Raw genomic sequence first — 13,556 nt, 5'->3', positions numbered from 1 at the left:
ATACGTAAAAATGTATGCACGCATGACTGTAAGTCGCTTTGGATAAAAGTGTCTGCTAAATAATAATAATGGCATATTATTATTATTATTATTATTAAAGTGTGTGTGACTGAGTGGGCATAGTCTTGTGAGTGTGCAAAGAGTCAGTGCAAGATAGGGTCAATGCAGATAGTCTGGGTAAGCATTTGATTAAATATTTTGCAGTCTTATGGCTTGGGGGTAAAACCTGTTGGTCCAAGAGTCGATGCTCCGGTACCGTTTGCCAGACGGTAGCAGAGTGAACAGTCTTTGGCTTGAGTGGCTGGTCTTTGGCAATTCCTCTGACACCACCTGATGTAGAGGTCCTGGATGGCAGGGAGGTCGGCCCCAGTAATGTACTGGGCCATCCACACCACCCTCTGTAGAACTTTGCGGTCGAGGGCGGTGCAGTTGCCATACCAAGCGGTGATGCAGCCAGTCAAGATGCTCTCAATGGTGCAGCTGTAGAACTTTTTGAGGATCTGTGGGCCCATGCCAAATCATTTCAGCCTCCTGAGGGGGAAGAGGCATTGTATGCGTTTCTGTGGGTAGAATATAAGTGGTCCAGAGTTTTAGCGCCCCTTGTAGCGCAGGAGACGTGTTGGTAGAAGTTAAGTAGAATGGATTTCAGTCTCCCCACATTAAAGTCTCCGCCCATAAGAAACATCGCCTCTGGATGTGCGTTTTCTAGTGTGTTTACGGCTCCATACAGTTCGTAGAGTGCCAAAGTGGTGTTGGCTTGGGGAGGGATGTAGCAGCAGTGATAATTAGGGATGGGAACTCTCTCGGTAGATAAAAAGGTCTGCGGCTTACCGTTAGGTATTCTATGTCAGGTGAGCAAAATCTCGAGATTTCCTTCACACTGGAAGCAGCGTACCAGTTGTTGTTTTACAAAGAGAAAGAAAATGAACAAAAAGGAGTAGAACCAGCTCACCTGCTTTTACTCTATGATTTGACTATTAGATGTTCAATGGTTTTTGAAAAAAAATATTTCACCATATTAAAACTAGACTTCAGTTCATGTAACAGGGTTTAACTTAAAATGAGGGACAGACGTAAATGAATGACTAATAACATGAAATAAATAATAATCTTTAGAAATGACTGTCAAAATAACTAGGGCTTTACAATGATGGTGAACTGAGACATTGTTGGCTTAAGGGCTCTATTCAATCCGTATCACGGAATGTCAGCGTTACAGGTTGATTAAAATTCAAAGGCACTCTTTCCGTGAAACGACCCATATGTGACGTTATATATTCATAGCTATATTCTTGCTTGGAGATTAGATATCCTAACATTTGAATATGCCTTTTCCTGTCTTAAAAGTGTAATTTACAGCATGTGTTGTGTTGCATCTTCAACTGCATCACATGGATTTCAATGTTTAAAAAAATGATTAAACCCCCAAAATGTACCTATTATATGCTCAGTTCAAACATATCTACAAAACCAATTTACTGTACAGTTTTACATAAGAACAAATGCACTTTGATGGGAAGGAAGATATGGCATATTTATCATAGTTCCATAGAAGTGACTGGGTTCTAGATTAGCCGAGTAACACTGGATGACAGACTTGAATCAGATTTATATCATTGTTATATAACTACTTATTCAAGTGCTCATTTTATGCTCTGTTGTGTATTGCATCTTCAACAGCATCACATGGATTTCATTGTAGAAAATAATAATTTTGCAAACCTGAAAATGTTCCTATTTTCTGATCAGTTCAAACAAATCTAGAAAACCAATTTAATCCCTCAACCCATTCCACCATGTTGTGTGCTCATCCTCTTTTGTCCTCCTTCAATGCCCCAGACCCATAGAATTCTGCCCTCGACCTTCCATCATCTCATGTTGTGTCTGTAAATTGATTAAAGAGGGGGAATCCAGAAGCTTCCCTCATTTCTGAGTGTTTCACCCTGGAGGCCTGAGAGAACAAGGAAGTGTCCCAGCTGTCTCTTAGGTGAAGGGCATTTACACTATATATACAAAAGTATGTTGACACCCCTTCAAATTAGTGAATTTGGCTATTTCAGTCACACCCATTGCTGACAGGTGTATAAAATCGAGCACACAGCCATGCAATCTCCATAGACAAACATTGGCAGCAGAATGGCCTTACTGAAGAGCTCAGTGACTTTCAACGTGGCACCGTCATAGGATGCCACCTTTCCAAACTCCCAACCTCAGGGTGGACACTAACCACAAGGCCACTGAGTTGGTCGGGTGCCGGAGTGGTATCACACTTTTTCCCCCATTCCTAGAAAACACAGCTGAATAAATTAATTGCGTTTTAAACTGAAAATCATGATTAGTTGATTACTGGAGTCAGGTGTGTTAGCTGGGGCTGGGGCAAAAGTGTGCCTCCAATCAGGCCCGAGGACTGGAGTTGCCCATCCACTTGCACTAATGAGTGACTTCTTGGCACAACTGTCAGAGATACCATCAGCACAATCATGGAAATGGGGATGGGGTTAATTGCAACGGCTAAGAAATAAACTAAGAATGAGGTCAGAAAAGCAGGAAGTCTTCATTAATCAAAAGGTACATTGCTGAGGTTTCCCACTGAGTTTTGCCTGGTCTGGGCTCTGCAGAGATTCTCTCAGTGATGGGCTGACGTGGGCAATGTTTGTCTCTCCATCTTACGCAATCCGCTGCCCCATCAGCCCAGCACTGAGAATAGATCACAGAGCTGGTGAGTCATAGCACAGGGAGGGAGGAGAAGGGGCGCAAAAGAGGGAGAGCAGAGGAGATATGTGATGAGTTGGAGCATAGAGAGGGAGGGAGTGCGAAGGAGAGGGATAGAGAGAAGGGGAAAGAGAGAGAGGGATGGAGAGCAAACGAGATAGCAGGTGAGTTGGAAGAGAAAGAGGGAAAGGGGAGAGAGAGAAAGTCGCTCTGGATAAATGTAAAAGCGGAGAGAGTGAGGAAAAGAGGGAGAAAGAAAGATAGGGCGGAACAGCAGAGCGAGCAGGTGAGTCAGACCAGAGCGCGAGGGAGAGAGAAATGTAAATATGGAGGGGGAAAGAGAAGGTGGAAGAGAGAGGGGGAGAGAATTGAGTCATAGGGGGAGGAGTTTCCAGGGATGTGATCAGCACAACAATAAGACGATCAGTGGAAAAAAGCATATTTTAACACACAGATGCCTGACAACATATTACTCCTGTTTTTCCGAGGTCTGAAGAATCCCATTTGACGTTTTAAAGTTAAGAATCGCCCTCAATCCGCCTTCCCCCTCTGTGGCAACTTAGTTATACATATGAATAAATCTTCTGGTTTTATTTCACACCAACACTGATGTTAGTGTGAACACTAAAACCCTGCACTATAATGACCATGTGCACCACCAGAAAAGAAAACGTGAGCCAGACAACAAATAGGGTTTGGTTGGGATGTGTTTTATATAAATAATAATTACAAAATATTTATTGGAAAAAAATAATCAAAACAACAACTAATGGAAAACAAAACCCCTCCCAACTCACCATCAGCTGTGGATGTCAAGGTTTCAGTCCATTTGTCTGTCCTTAACCGAGTAGTTTCCCTTTCTCAAAGCTCCGTACAGCATGCAGTTTTACATGGGTATCATACTCATCATCATAGTTTAAATATATATGTATTCTTTATCAACGTCATTCTTTTTACACATCACAATTTGCATCTTTAAAAACTGCAGTTAGGTTCTGTAAAATAAAAGGTTGTCTATTCACTAAAACTGGGGCAGAGTTCACAAAGGTGGGTCTCACAAGGCCAGGCCACGCCTCCTCTGGGACTGAAAGAAAAGAAGTCTTCCGCAGAGAGAGTGAAGGGAAACACAAGCACTTCACACCAAGACCCTCAAGGGTAGTCTCTGAGCAATCTATTTCTCTCCTTCTCCTGCTCTTCGTCACGCGCATGGCATCCTTGAAGAAGAGTTTGAAGCCAAATGGTTCAGGATGAAACGTGGGGCACAACATCAGCAGGCTTCTCTCACCATTGCCAAGCACTCCAAAAACAGAAGAACGGGAAAATATCAACCTGGGAGGACAGAGAGAGAGAAAGAGAGGAAGGGCAAGCTTTATTTAGTTCATTTTATTGTACGACTATGACATACAGACTTAAAAAGTATATTTAACCTTTTCACACGTACCAACAAACAGGTGTGATCATTCTACAGTGGTCCCTACAGCGTACGCTCAAACCGGTGTGATTAGAACGTCCAGTTTCGATTGACGCAACAGTCAACATTTAAGCTAGCCACACTGTTTCTTCACAGAAACATTTTGCACAAACACAGTCCTTACAAAGTTATGTGCTGAATGTGACCAGTTTATTTTTGGATGCAATGTTCAGACATTCACAGAAGTAGCGACAGCATACACAATCATCCAAAACGGAAAATGTAGGCTACATTTGTCCTAGCGCTAACTGAGGAAAGATTGACGTAACACAAGCGGTCATATTTAGATAACTCTCGGCTGTCAGAAACCACAATATGAATTAGCTAATAGCAATTACCATTTATATTTCATTACATCACGGATGAGCTCACCATTTATCAAAATAATTGAGTAAAACACTTTCTAGAAATCGAAAGTAATCCGACAATGGGTAGTTTTGTGCGCGCTGCCATGTTGTTTCGCGTCAACCAAAGATAATAAGAGGAGACAAGATGAGTTTGGTCTGTTTGCAGTATGCATGTTGAAGGGGGTGTGTCGTCTACAATCATTCACGTCCCTTCATTCACTTCCGGAAGTTAACCCTTCACCTCATTATAACATCTTTGGTCTGACAGACGTTTACATGACACCCAGAATGCATTGTATAATTTCAACAAAAATGGCGCCACACATAGCTGGCAAATAGCTTAGCATTAGTTCATTATTGGCGCTGACGGAAACATGGATTACCACTGAAAACACTGCTACTCCTACTGCTCTCTCCTCGTCTGACCATGTGTTCTCGCATACCCCGAGAGCATCTGGTCAGCAAGGTGGTAGCACAGGAATCCTCATCTCTCCCAAGTGGACATTCTCTATTTTTCCCCTGACCCATCTGTCTATCTCCTCATTTGAATTCCATGCTGTCACAGTCACTAGCCCATTCAAGCTTAACATCCTTGTCATTTATCGCCCTCCAGGTTCCCTTGGAGAGTTCATCAATGAGCTTGACGCCTTGATAAGTTCCTTTCCTGAGGATGGCTCACCCCTCACAGTTCTGGGGGACTTCAACCTCCCTACGTCTACCTTTGACTCATTTCTCTCTGGCTCCTTCTTTCCACTCCTCTCCTCTTTTGACCTCACCGTCCCCCCCTACTCACAAGGCAGGCAATACGCTTGACCTCATCTTCTACTAATCTCACTAAAACTCCCCTCCATGTCTCCGACCACTACTTTGTATCCTTTTCTCTCTCGCTCTCCTCCAACACTACTCACTCTGCCCCTACTCAGATGGTAATGCGCCGTCGCAACCTTCGCTCTCTCTCTCCCCTTCCATCCTATCATCTCTTCCCTCTGCTCAATCCTTCTCCCTCCAATCTCCTGATTCTGCCTCCTCAACCCTCCTCTCCTCCCTTTCTGCATCCTTTGACTCTCTATGTCCCCTATCCTCCCGGCCGGCTCGGTCCTCCCCTCCAGCTCCATGGCTTGATGACTCATTGCGAGCTCACAGAACAGGGCTCCGGGCAGCCGAGCGGAAATGGAGGAAAACTAGACTCCCTGCGGACCTGGCATCTTTTCACTCCCTCCTCTCTACATTTTCTTCATCTGTTTCTGCTGCTAAGGCCACTTTCTACCACTCTAAATTCCAAGCATCTGCCTCTAACCCTAGGAAGCTCTTTGCCACCTTCTCCTCCCTGCTGAATCCTCCTCCCCCTCCCTCTCTGTGGATGACTTCGTCAACCATTTTGAAAAGAAGGTTGACGACATCCGATCCTTGTTTGTTAAGTCAAATGACACTGCTGGTCCTGCTCACACGGCCCTACCCTATGCTTTGACTTCTTTCTCCCCTCTCTCTCCAGATAAAGAGAGAGAGAGATAGCAAGAGAGTTGGCTAAAGACGGCACGCTCAATAGTTTGAGAGAAAAGAAAGAAGGGATACTGGTCTGTAGTTGTTGGACGGCCGGCCGCCCAACAACCTGCCCGCTTGACCCTATCCCCTCCTCTCTTCTCCAGACCATCTCCGGTGACCTTCTCCCTTACCTCACCTCGCTCATCAACTCATCCTTGACCGCTGGCTATGTCCCTTCCGTCTTCAAGAGAGCGAGAGTTGCACCCCTTCTCAAAAAACCAACACTCGATCCCTCTGATGTCAACAACTACAGACCAGTATCCCTTCTTTCTTTTCTCTCAAACTATTGAGCGTGCCGTCTTTAGCCAACTCTCTTGCTATCTCTCTCAGAATTACCTTCTTGATCCAAACCAGTCAGGTTTCAAGACTGGTCATTCAACTGAGACTGCTCTTCTCTGTGTCACGGAGGCTCTCCGCACTGCTAAAGCTAACTCTCTCTCCTCTGCTCTTGTCCTTCTAGACCTGTCTGCTGCCTTTGATACTGTGAACCATCAGATCCTCCTCTCCACCCTCTCCGAGCTGGGCATCTCCGGCGCGGCTCACTCTTGGATTGCGTCCTACCTGACCGGTCGCTCCTACCAAGTGGCGTGGCGAGAAGCTGTCTCCGCACCACGTGCTCTCACCACTGGTGTCCCCCAGGGCTCAGTTCTAGGCCCTCTCCTATTCTCACTATACACCAAGTCACTTGGCTCTGTCATATCCTCACATGGCCTCTCCTATCATTGCTACGCAGACGACACACAACTAATCTTCTCCTTTCCCCCTTCTGATAACCAGGTGGCGAATCGCATCTCTGGCAGACATATCAGTATGGATGACGGATCACCACCTCAAGCTGAACCTTGGCAAGACGGAGCTGCTCTTCCTTCTGGGGAAGGACTGCCCGTTCCATGATCTCGCCATCACGGTTGACAACTCCGTTGTGTCCTCCTCCCAGAGTGCGAAGACCCTTGGCGTGACCCTGGACAACACCCTGTCGTTCTCCGCTAACATCAAGGCGGTGACCCGATCCTGTAGGTTCATGCTCTACAACATTCGGAGAGTACGACCCTGCCTTACACAGGAAGCGGCACAGGTCCTAATCCAGGCACTTGTCATCTCCCGTCTGGATTACTGCAACTCGCTGTTGGCTGGGCTCCCTGCCTATGCCATTAAACCCCTACAACTCATCCAGAATGCCGCAGCCCGTCTGGTGTTCAACCTTCCCAAGTTCTCTCACGTCACCCCGCTCCTCCGCACACTCCACTGGCTTCCAGTTGAAGGTTGCGTCTGCTACAAGACCATGGTGCTTGCCTACGGAGCTGTGAGGGGAACGGCACCTCCGTACCTTCAGGCTCTGATCAGTCCCTACACCCAAACGAGGGCATTGCGTTCATCCACCTCTGGCCTGCTGGCTCCCCTACCTCTGCGGAAGCACAGTTCCCGCTCAGCCCAGTCAAAACTGTTCGCTGCTCTGGCACCCCAATGGTGGAACAAGCTCCCTCACGACGCCAGGACAGCGGAGTCACTCACCACCTTCCGGAGACATTTGAAACCCCACCTCTTTAAGGAATACCTGGGATAGGATAAAGTAATCCTTCTACCCCCCCCAATTAAAAAAAAAAAAAACATTGTAAAGTGGTTATCCCACTGGCTATAAGGTGAATGCACCAATTTGTAAGTCGCTCTGGATAAGAGTGTCTGCTAAATGACGTAAATGTAATTATAAATCAGTATTTTACACACATCATAGGTGTCCATTATAATCTATGCAATAATCGGAATGCATTATTTGTCACCAGTACTTGAAAACATACATACAGTACCAGTCAAAAGTTTGGACACAGCTACTCAGTCAAGGGTTTTTCTTTATTTTTACTATTTTTTACATTGTAGAATAATAGTGAAGACATCAAAACTATGAAATAACACATATGGAATCATGTAGTAACCAAAACAAGTGTTAAACAAATCAAAATATATTTTATATTTGAGATTCTGCAAATAGCCACCCTTTGCCTTGACATCTTTGCACACTCTTGGCATTCTCTCAACCAGCTTCACCTGGAATGCTTTTCAACAGTCTTGAAGGAGTTTCCACATATGCTGAGGACTTGTTGGCTGCTTTTCCTTCACTCTGCCGTCCGACTCATCCCAAACCATCTCAATTGGGTTGAGGTCGGGGGATTGTGGAGGCCAGGTCATCTGATGCAGCACTCCATCACTCTCCTTCTTGGTAAAATAGCCCTTACACAGCCTGGAGGTGTGTTGGATCATTGTCCTGTTGAAAAACAAATGATAGTCCCCACTAAGCCCAAACCAGATGGGATGACGTATCGCTGCAGAATGCTGTGGTAGCCAAGCTGGTTAAGTGTGCCTTGAATTCTAAATAAATCACAGACTGTCACCAGCAAAGCACCCCCACCACCACCTCCATGCTTTACGGTGGGAACTACACATGCAGAGATCATCCATTCACTCACACCGCGTCTCACAAAGACACGGCGGTTTGAACCAAAAATCTCAAATTTGGACTCCAGACCAAAGGACACATTTCCACCGGTCTAACGTCCATTGGTCATGTTTCTTGACCCAAACAGGTCTCTTCTTATTATTGGTGTCCTTTAGTAGTGGTTCCTTTGAAGTAATTCTACCATGAAGGCCTGATTCACACAGTCCCCTCTGAACAGTTGATGTTGAGATGTGTCTGTTACTTGAGCTCTGTGAAGCATTTATTTGGGCTGCAATTTCTGAGGCTGGTAACTCTAATGAACATATCCTCTGCAGCAGAGGTAACTCTGGGTCTTCCACTAATTAACTTTTAAGAAGGCACACCTGTTAATTGAAATGCATTCCAGGTGACTACCTCATGAAGATGGTTGAGCGAATGCCAAGAGTGTGCAAATCTGTCATCAAGGCAAAAGGTGGCTATTTGAAGAATCTCAAATATATTTTGATTTATTTAACACTTTTGGTTACTACATGATTCCATATGTGTTATTTCATAGTTTTGATGTCTTCATTATTATTCTACAATGTAAAAAATAGTAAAAATAAAGAAACCCATGCTACATAGAAACGACAACACGATATACAGAAAATAAGGCACTTACTTTGATAGGAACACACACATGTCCAAAGTCATTATTTGTAAGGAAAACAACAAGGAAGACAATGCGAGCGCCAGACAGAAAATGTGCCAATTCGTGCAAGACTGCGCAAATGTCTGCATACTTGATCTGCGGAAACATTCTTGAAGTGCGTGGGCTCTCCTCGAAGAGAGTAGTTTGTCTGGCTCAGTAAAGCCTCAAACATAAATTGTCCGCAACGCTGAAATGGGCTACTTCTATGTGAATTAATGAGGAGGTGGAACACATCTCAATTCAAACTGTTGTTAGAAAATAATACTTGTTCGAAAATAATTTGAAATTGACAAGTTGAAACAAAGCCTATAGATAATTAACAGGCAGCGCGTGTTAACTGTCCTGTTGCGTAACAATCACAATTTGGAACAGTGAGTGCATGCTGACATCACGTGCATAAAACAACTCACGCTGGGGCTACCGTTAAGAGATATTTGGAACTCACATGTGAAAAGGTTAAGGGCACACTTTTCCTTATATGAGCATCCCAGGCTTATTTGTCACACACACACACACACACAAAGTGATCGAGACTTCCCTCTACCTCCAGCAACACACAGATAAAGCAGCTGAATGATGGCAGACCCTACATGGGAGAATTAATGAATAGGTGGTTATTTAGGAGAGAGCCGGGCAGGCGGGATCAGAGAGAAAATACAGCTGACAGGGAGAGAGGGAGCGATGGACAGCGAGGGAAACAACATCCTGCCTGCAGCCCACTCCATCTAGACCAATGTGAGTCATCTCTATAACAAATTAAGACACTTTGCTGCACATCCTACCAAGTAGCTCTGCAGTCGGTGTGTGTGCGAGCGAGAGTTTTATGACTGCTAGTGCAAAGGCTGTGTGTGTGTGTGTGTGTGTGTAAAAGAGAGAGAGGCTTGTGTGCCATCCTAATGCAGTTGTGAGGTGTGTGTATGTGTGCCCACGCCCTCTCTGAACTTCCATCTCTGGGAGGATGCCTGGGGAGCAGTGGTGTGATGGAGATGACTCATACAGAAGACTGCTGAATCTCATCAGTTTCTCTCCTCTCCTCCCTTCCACCACACGCTCTACTCCATCCCATTAGACTGCGGAGTAGCATCACTGTCTGAGAATCTGTTTTCCACTCTCCTCCTGTAACTCCCTCCATCTGTCTTCATTTCCCTCCCTCTAGTCTCCCTCCATCTTCCCTTCGGTCTTCTCTGCAGAAGAAGAAGAAGTGCCCCTCCCCCCAGCACAAACGTCTCATTCACAATTCACTCCATCACTCAGAGGCACACACACACAGCCAGGTGGGAGTAAATGCTTTTTGAAAAAGTACAAAAAATATTACACCTACACAGTACACATCCACGCACACAGGTGTACGCACAAACACAACAACATACCCTTCTCACCAGGTGGGTTGTTGAGGTGCAGTCATTGCTGTTTGCAGGTGGAGAGCTTGCGAATCTTGCTGGCTGTGGATATTCCTTTGCGGGAGGGGTTGGATGAGGACGAGGACCTGCACTCTGGCTTGGCGTTGCTCTCCGTCCCGTTCACACAAACAGGCTTGGCCTGGGCCCGGCTCCGATCCACCTCACCCTCATCTAAGTCCTCCTCTGGTACCTGCCCTGGTGGACAGAGAGAGAGGGAATAGAGACCGGTCAACACAGAACACCGTTACAGTCACAAACACATTCACATAGTTGCAGACACAGAAACACACACATAGAGACAGACACAAACACACACACAGAGAGACATATATAGACTAAGAGCACTTCTTCACACTTACTACACTTTTCGTAAAAATACGATCGGCAACTCATATTACTCAAATCAATGTAAACTTAGTGGGGAAAAAAAGTATTTAGTCAGCCACCAATTGTGCAAGTTCTCCCACTTAAAAAGATGAGGCCTGTAATTTTCATCATAGGTACACGTCAACTATGACAGACAAATTGAGGGTTTTTTTCTCCAGAAAATCACATTGTAGGATTTTTTATGAATTTATTTGCAAATTATGGTGGAAAATAAGTATTTGGTCACCTACAAACAAGCAAGATTTCTGGCTCTCACGGACCTGTAACTTCTTCTTTAAGAGGCTCCTCTGTCCTCCACTCGTTACCTGTATTAATGGCACATGTTTAAACTTGTTATCAGTATAAAAGACACCTGTCCACAACCTCAAACAGTCACACTCCAAACTCCACTATGGCCAAGACCAAAGAGCTGTCAAAGGACACCAGAAACTAAATTGTAGACCTGCACCAGGCTGGGAAGACTGAATCTGCAATAGGTAAGCAGCTTGGTTTGAAGAAATCAACTGTGGGAGCAATTATTAGGAAATGGAAGACATACAAGACCACTGATAACCTCCCTCGATCTGGGGCTCCACGCAAGATCTCACCCCGTGGGGTCAAAATGATCACAAGAACGGTGAGCAAAAATCCCAGAACCACACGGGGGGACCTAGTGAATGACCTGCAGAGAGCTGGGACCAAAGTAACAAAGCCTACCATCAGTAACACACTACGCCACCAGGGACTCAAATCCTGCAGTGCCAGACGTGTCCCCTTGCTTAAGCCAGTACATGTCCAGGCCCGTCTGAAGTTTGCTAGAGTGCATTTGGATGATCCAGAAGAGGATTGGGAGAATGACATATGGTCAGATGAAACCAAAATATAACTTTTTGGTAAAAACTCAACTCGTCGTGTTTGGAGGACAAAGAATGCTGAGTTGCATCCAAAGAACACCATACCTACTGTGAAGCATGGGGGTGGAAACATCATGCTTTGGGGCTGTTTTTCTGCAAAGGGACCAGGACGACTGATCCGTGTAAAGGAAAGAATGAATGGGGCCATGTATCGTGAGATTTTGAGTGAAAACCTCCTTCCATCAGCAAGGGCATTGAAGATGAAACGTGGCTGGGTCTTTCAGCATGACAATGATCCCAAACACACCGCCCGGGCAACGAAGGAGTGGCTTCGTAAGAAGCATTTCAAGGTCCTGGAGTGGCCTAGCCAGTCTCCAGATCTCAACCCCATAGAAAATCTTTGGAGGGAGTTGAAAGTCCGTGTTGCCCAGCGACAGCCCCAAAACATCACTGCTCTAGAGGAGATCTGCATGGAGGAATGGGCCAAAATACCAGCAACAGTGTGTGAAAACCTTGTGAAGACTTACAGAAAACGTTTGACCTGTGTCATTGCCAACAAAGGGTATATAACAACGTATTGAGAAACTTTTATTGACCAAATACTTATTTTCCACCATAATTTGCAAATAAATTCATTAAAAAATCCTTGTGATTTTCTGGAATTTTTTTTCTCATTTTGTCTGTCATAGTTGACGTGTACCTATGATGAAAATTACAGGCATCTCTCATCTTTTTAAGTGGGAGAACTTGCACAATTGGTGGCTGACTAAATACTTTTTTTCCCCACTGTACAGTGTCTTCAAAAAGTATTCACTCCCTTGACTTTTTCCACATTATTTTGTGTTACACCCTGAATTTAAAATCTATTACATTTAGATTTTTTGTCACTGGCCTACACAATACCCCATAAAGTGGAATTATGTTTTAGATATATATGTATATATATATATATATATATATATATATATAGATATATATATATAATATTTTTTTTATGAAAAGCTGAATTGTCTTGAATCAATAAGTATTGAACCCCTTTGTTTCGGCAAGCCTAAATAAGTTCAGTAGTAAAAATGTGCTTAACAAGTCACATAAGTTGTGTGGACTCACTCTGTGTGCAATAATAATGTTTAACATGATTTTTTAATGACTACCTCATCTCTGTACCCCACACATACAATTATCTGTAAGGTCCATCAGTCGAGCAGTGAATTTCAAACACAGATTCAACCACAGAAAGACCAGGGAGGTTTTCCAATGCCTCGCAAAGAAGGGCACCAATTGGTAGATGGGTAAAAAACACACAACAAAAAAACAGACATTGAAGATCCCTTTGAGCATGGTGAACTTATTAATTACACATTGGATGGTGTATCAATACATCCAGTCACTACAAAGATACAGGCGTCCTTCCTAACTCAGTTGCCGTAGAGGAAAGAAACCGCTCAGGGATTTCATCATGAGGCCAATGGTGACTTTAAAACAGTTAGAGTTTAATGGCTGTGATAGGAGAAAACTGAGGATGGATCAACATTGTATTTACTCCACAATAATAACCTAATTGATAGAGTGAAAATGAAGTCTGTACAATAACCTAATTGATAGAGTGAAAATGAAGTCTGTACAGAATACACATATTCCAAAACATGCATCCTGTTTGCAACAGGGCACTAAAGTAATACTGCAAAAAAATTGGCAAAGCAATTCACTTTTTGTCCTGAATACAAAGTGTTATGTTTGGG

The 13,556-nt window shown here is 44.3% G+C and overlaps 1 protein-coding gene across 3 annotated transcripts in view; it reads right to left on the bottom strand.

The window, feature by feature from the left end:
• Positions 1-3,401: 3,401 nt before the first annotated feature.
• The window catches only part of LOC121581209 (serine/threonine-protein kinase STK11), a 61,312-nt gene continuing 51,157 nt past the window's right edge, over positions 3,402-13,556 (bottom strand). Inside the window, exons 10-12 of one of the 3 annotated variants that reach the window (XR_006003173.2) lie at positions 10,574-10,789; positions 9,739-9,780; positions 3,402-4,041 (exon numbers count right to left, since the gene is read on the bottom strand). Coding sequence is in view for 2 of the 3 variants with exons in the window: in XM_041896663.2 (XP_041752597.1) it covers positions 10,596-10,789 (194 nt within the window). In the remaining variant the exon portion in view is untranslated. Of the gene's footprint in view, positions 4,042-9,738; positions 9,781-10,564; positions 10,790-13,556 lie in introns of all 3 variants that reach the window. The other 2 variants (XM_041896663.2, XM_041896662.2) reach the window with 2 other exon arrangements.

Source organism: Coregonus clupeaformis, chromosome 14 (genome assembly GCF_020615455.1).
Source record: "Coregonus clupeaformis isolate EN_2021a chromosome 14, ASM2061545v1, whole genome shotgun sequence".
NCBI classification, from domain to species: Eukaryota; Metazoa; Chordata; class Actinopteri; order Salmoniformes; family Salmonidae; genus Coregonus; species Coregonus clupeaformis.
Note: the sequence above shows the minus strand (reverse complement) of the source record. Positions and strands in the feature narration are given on the sequence as shown.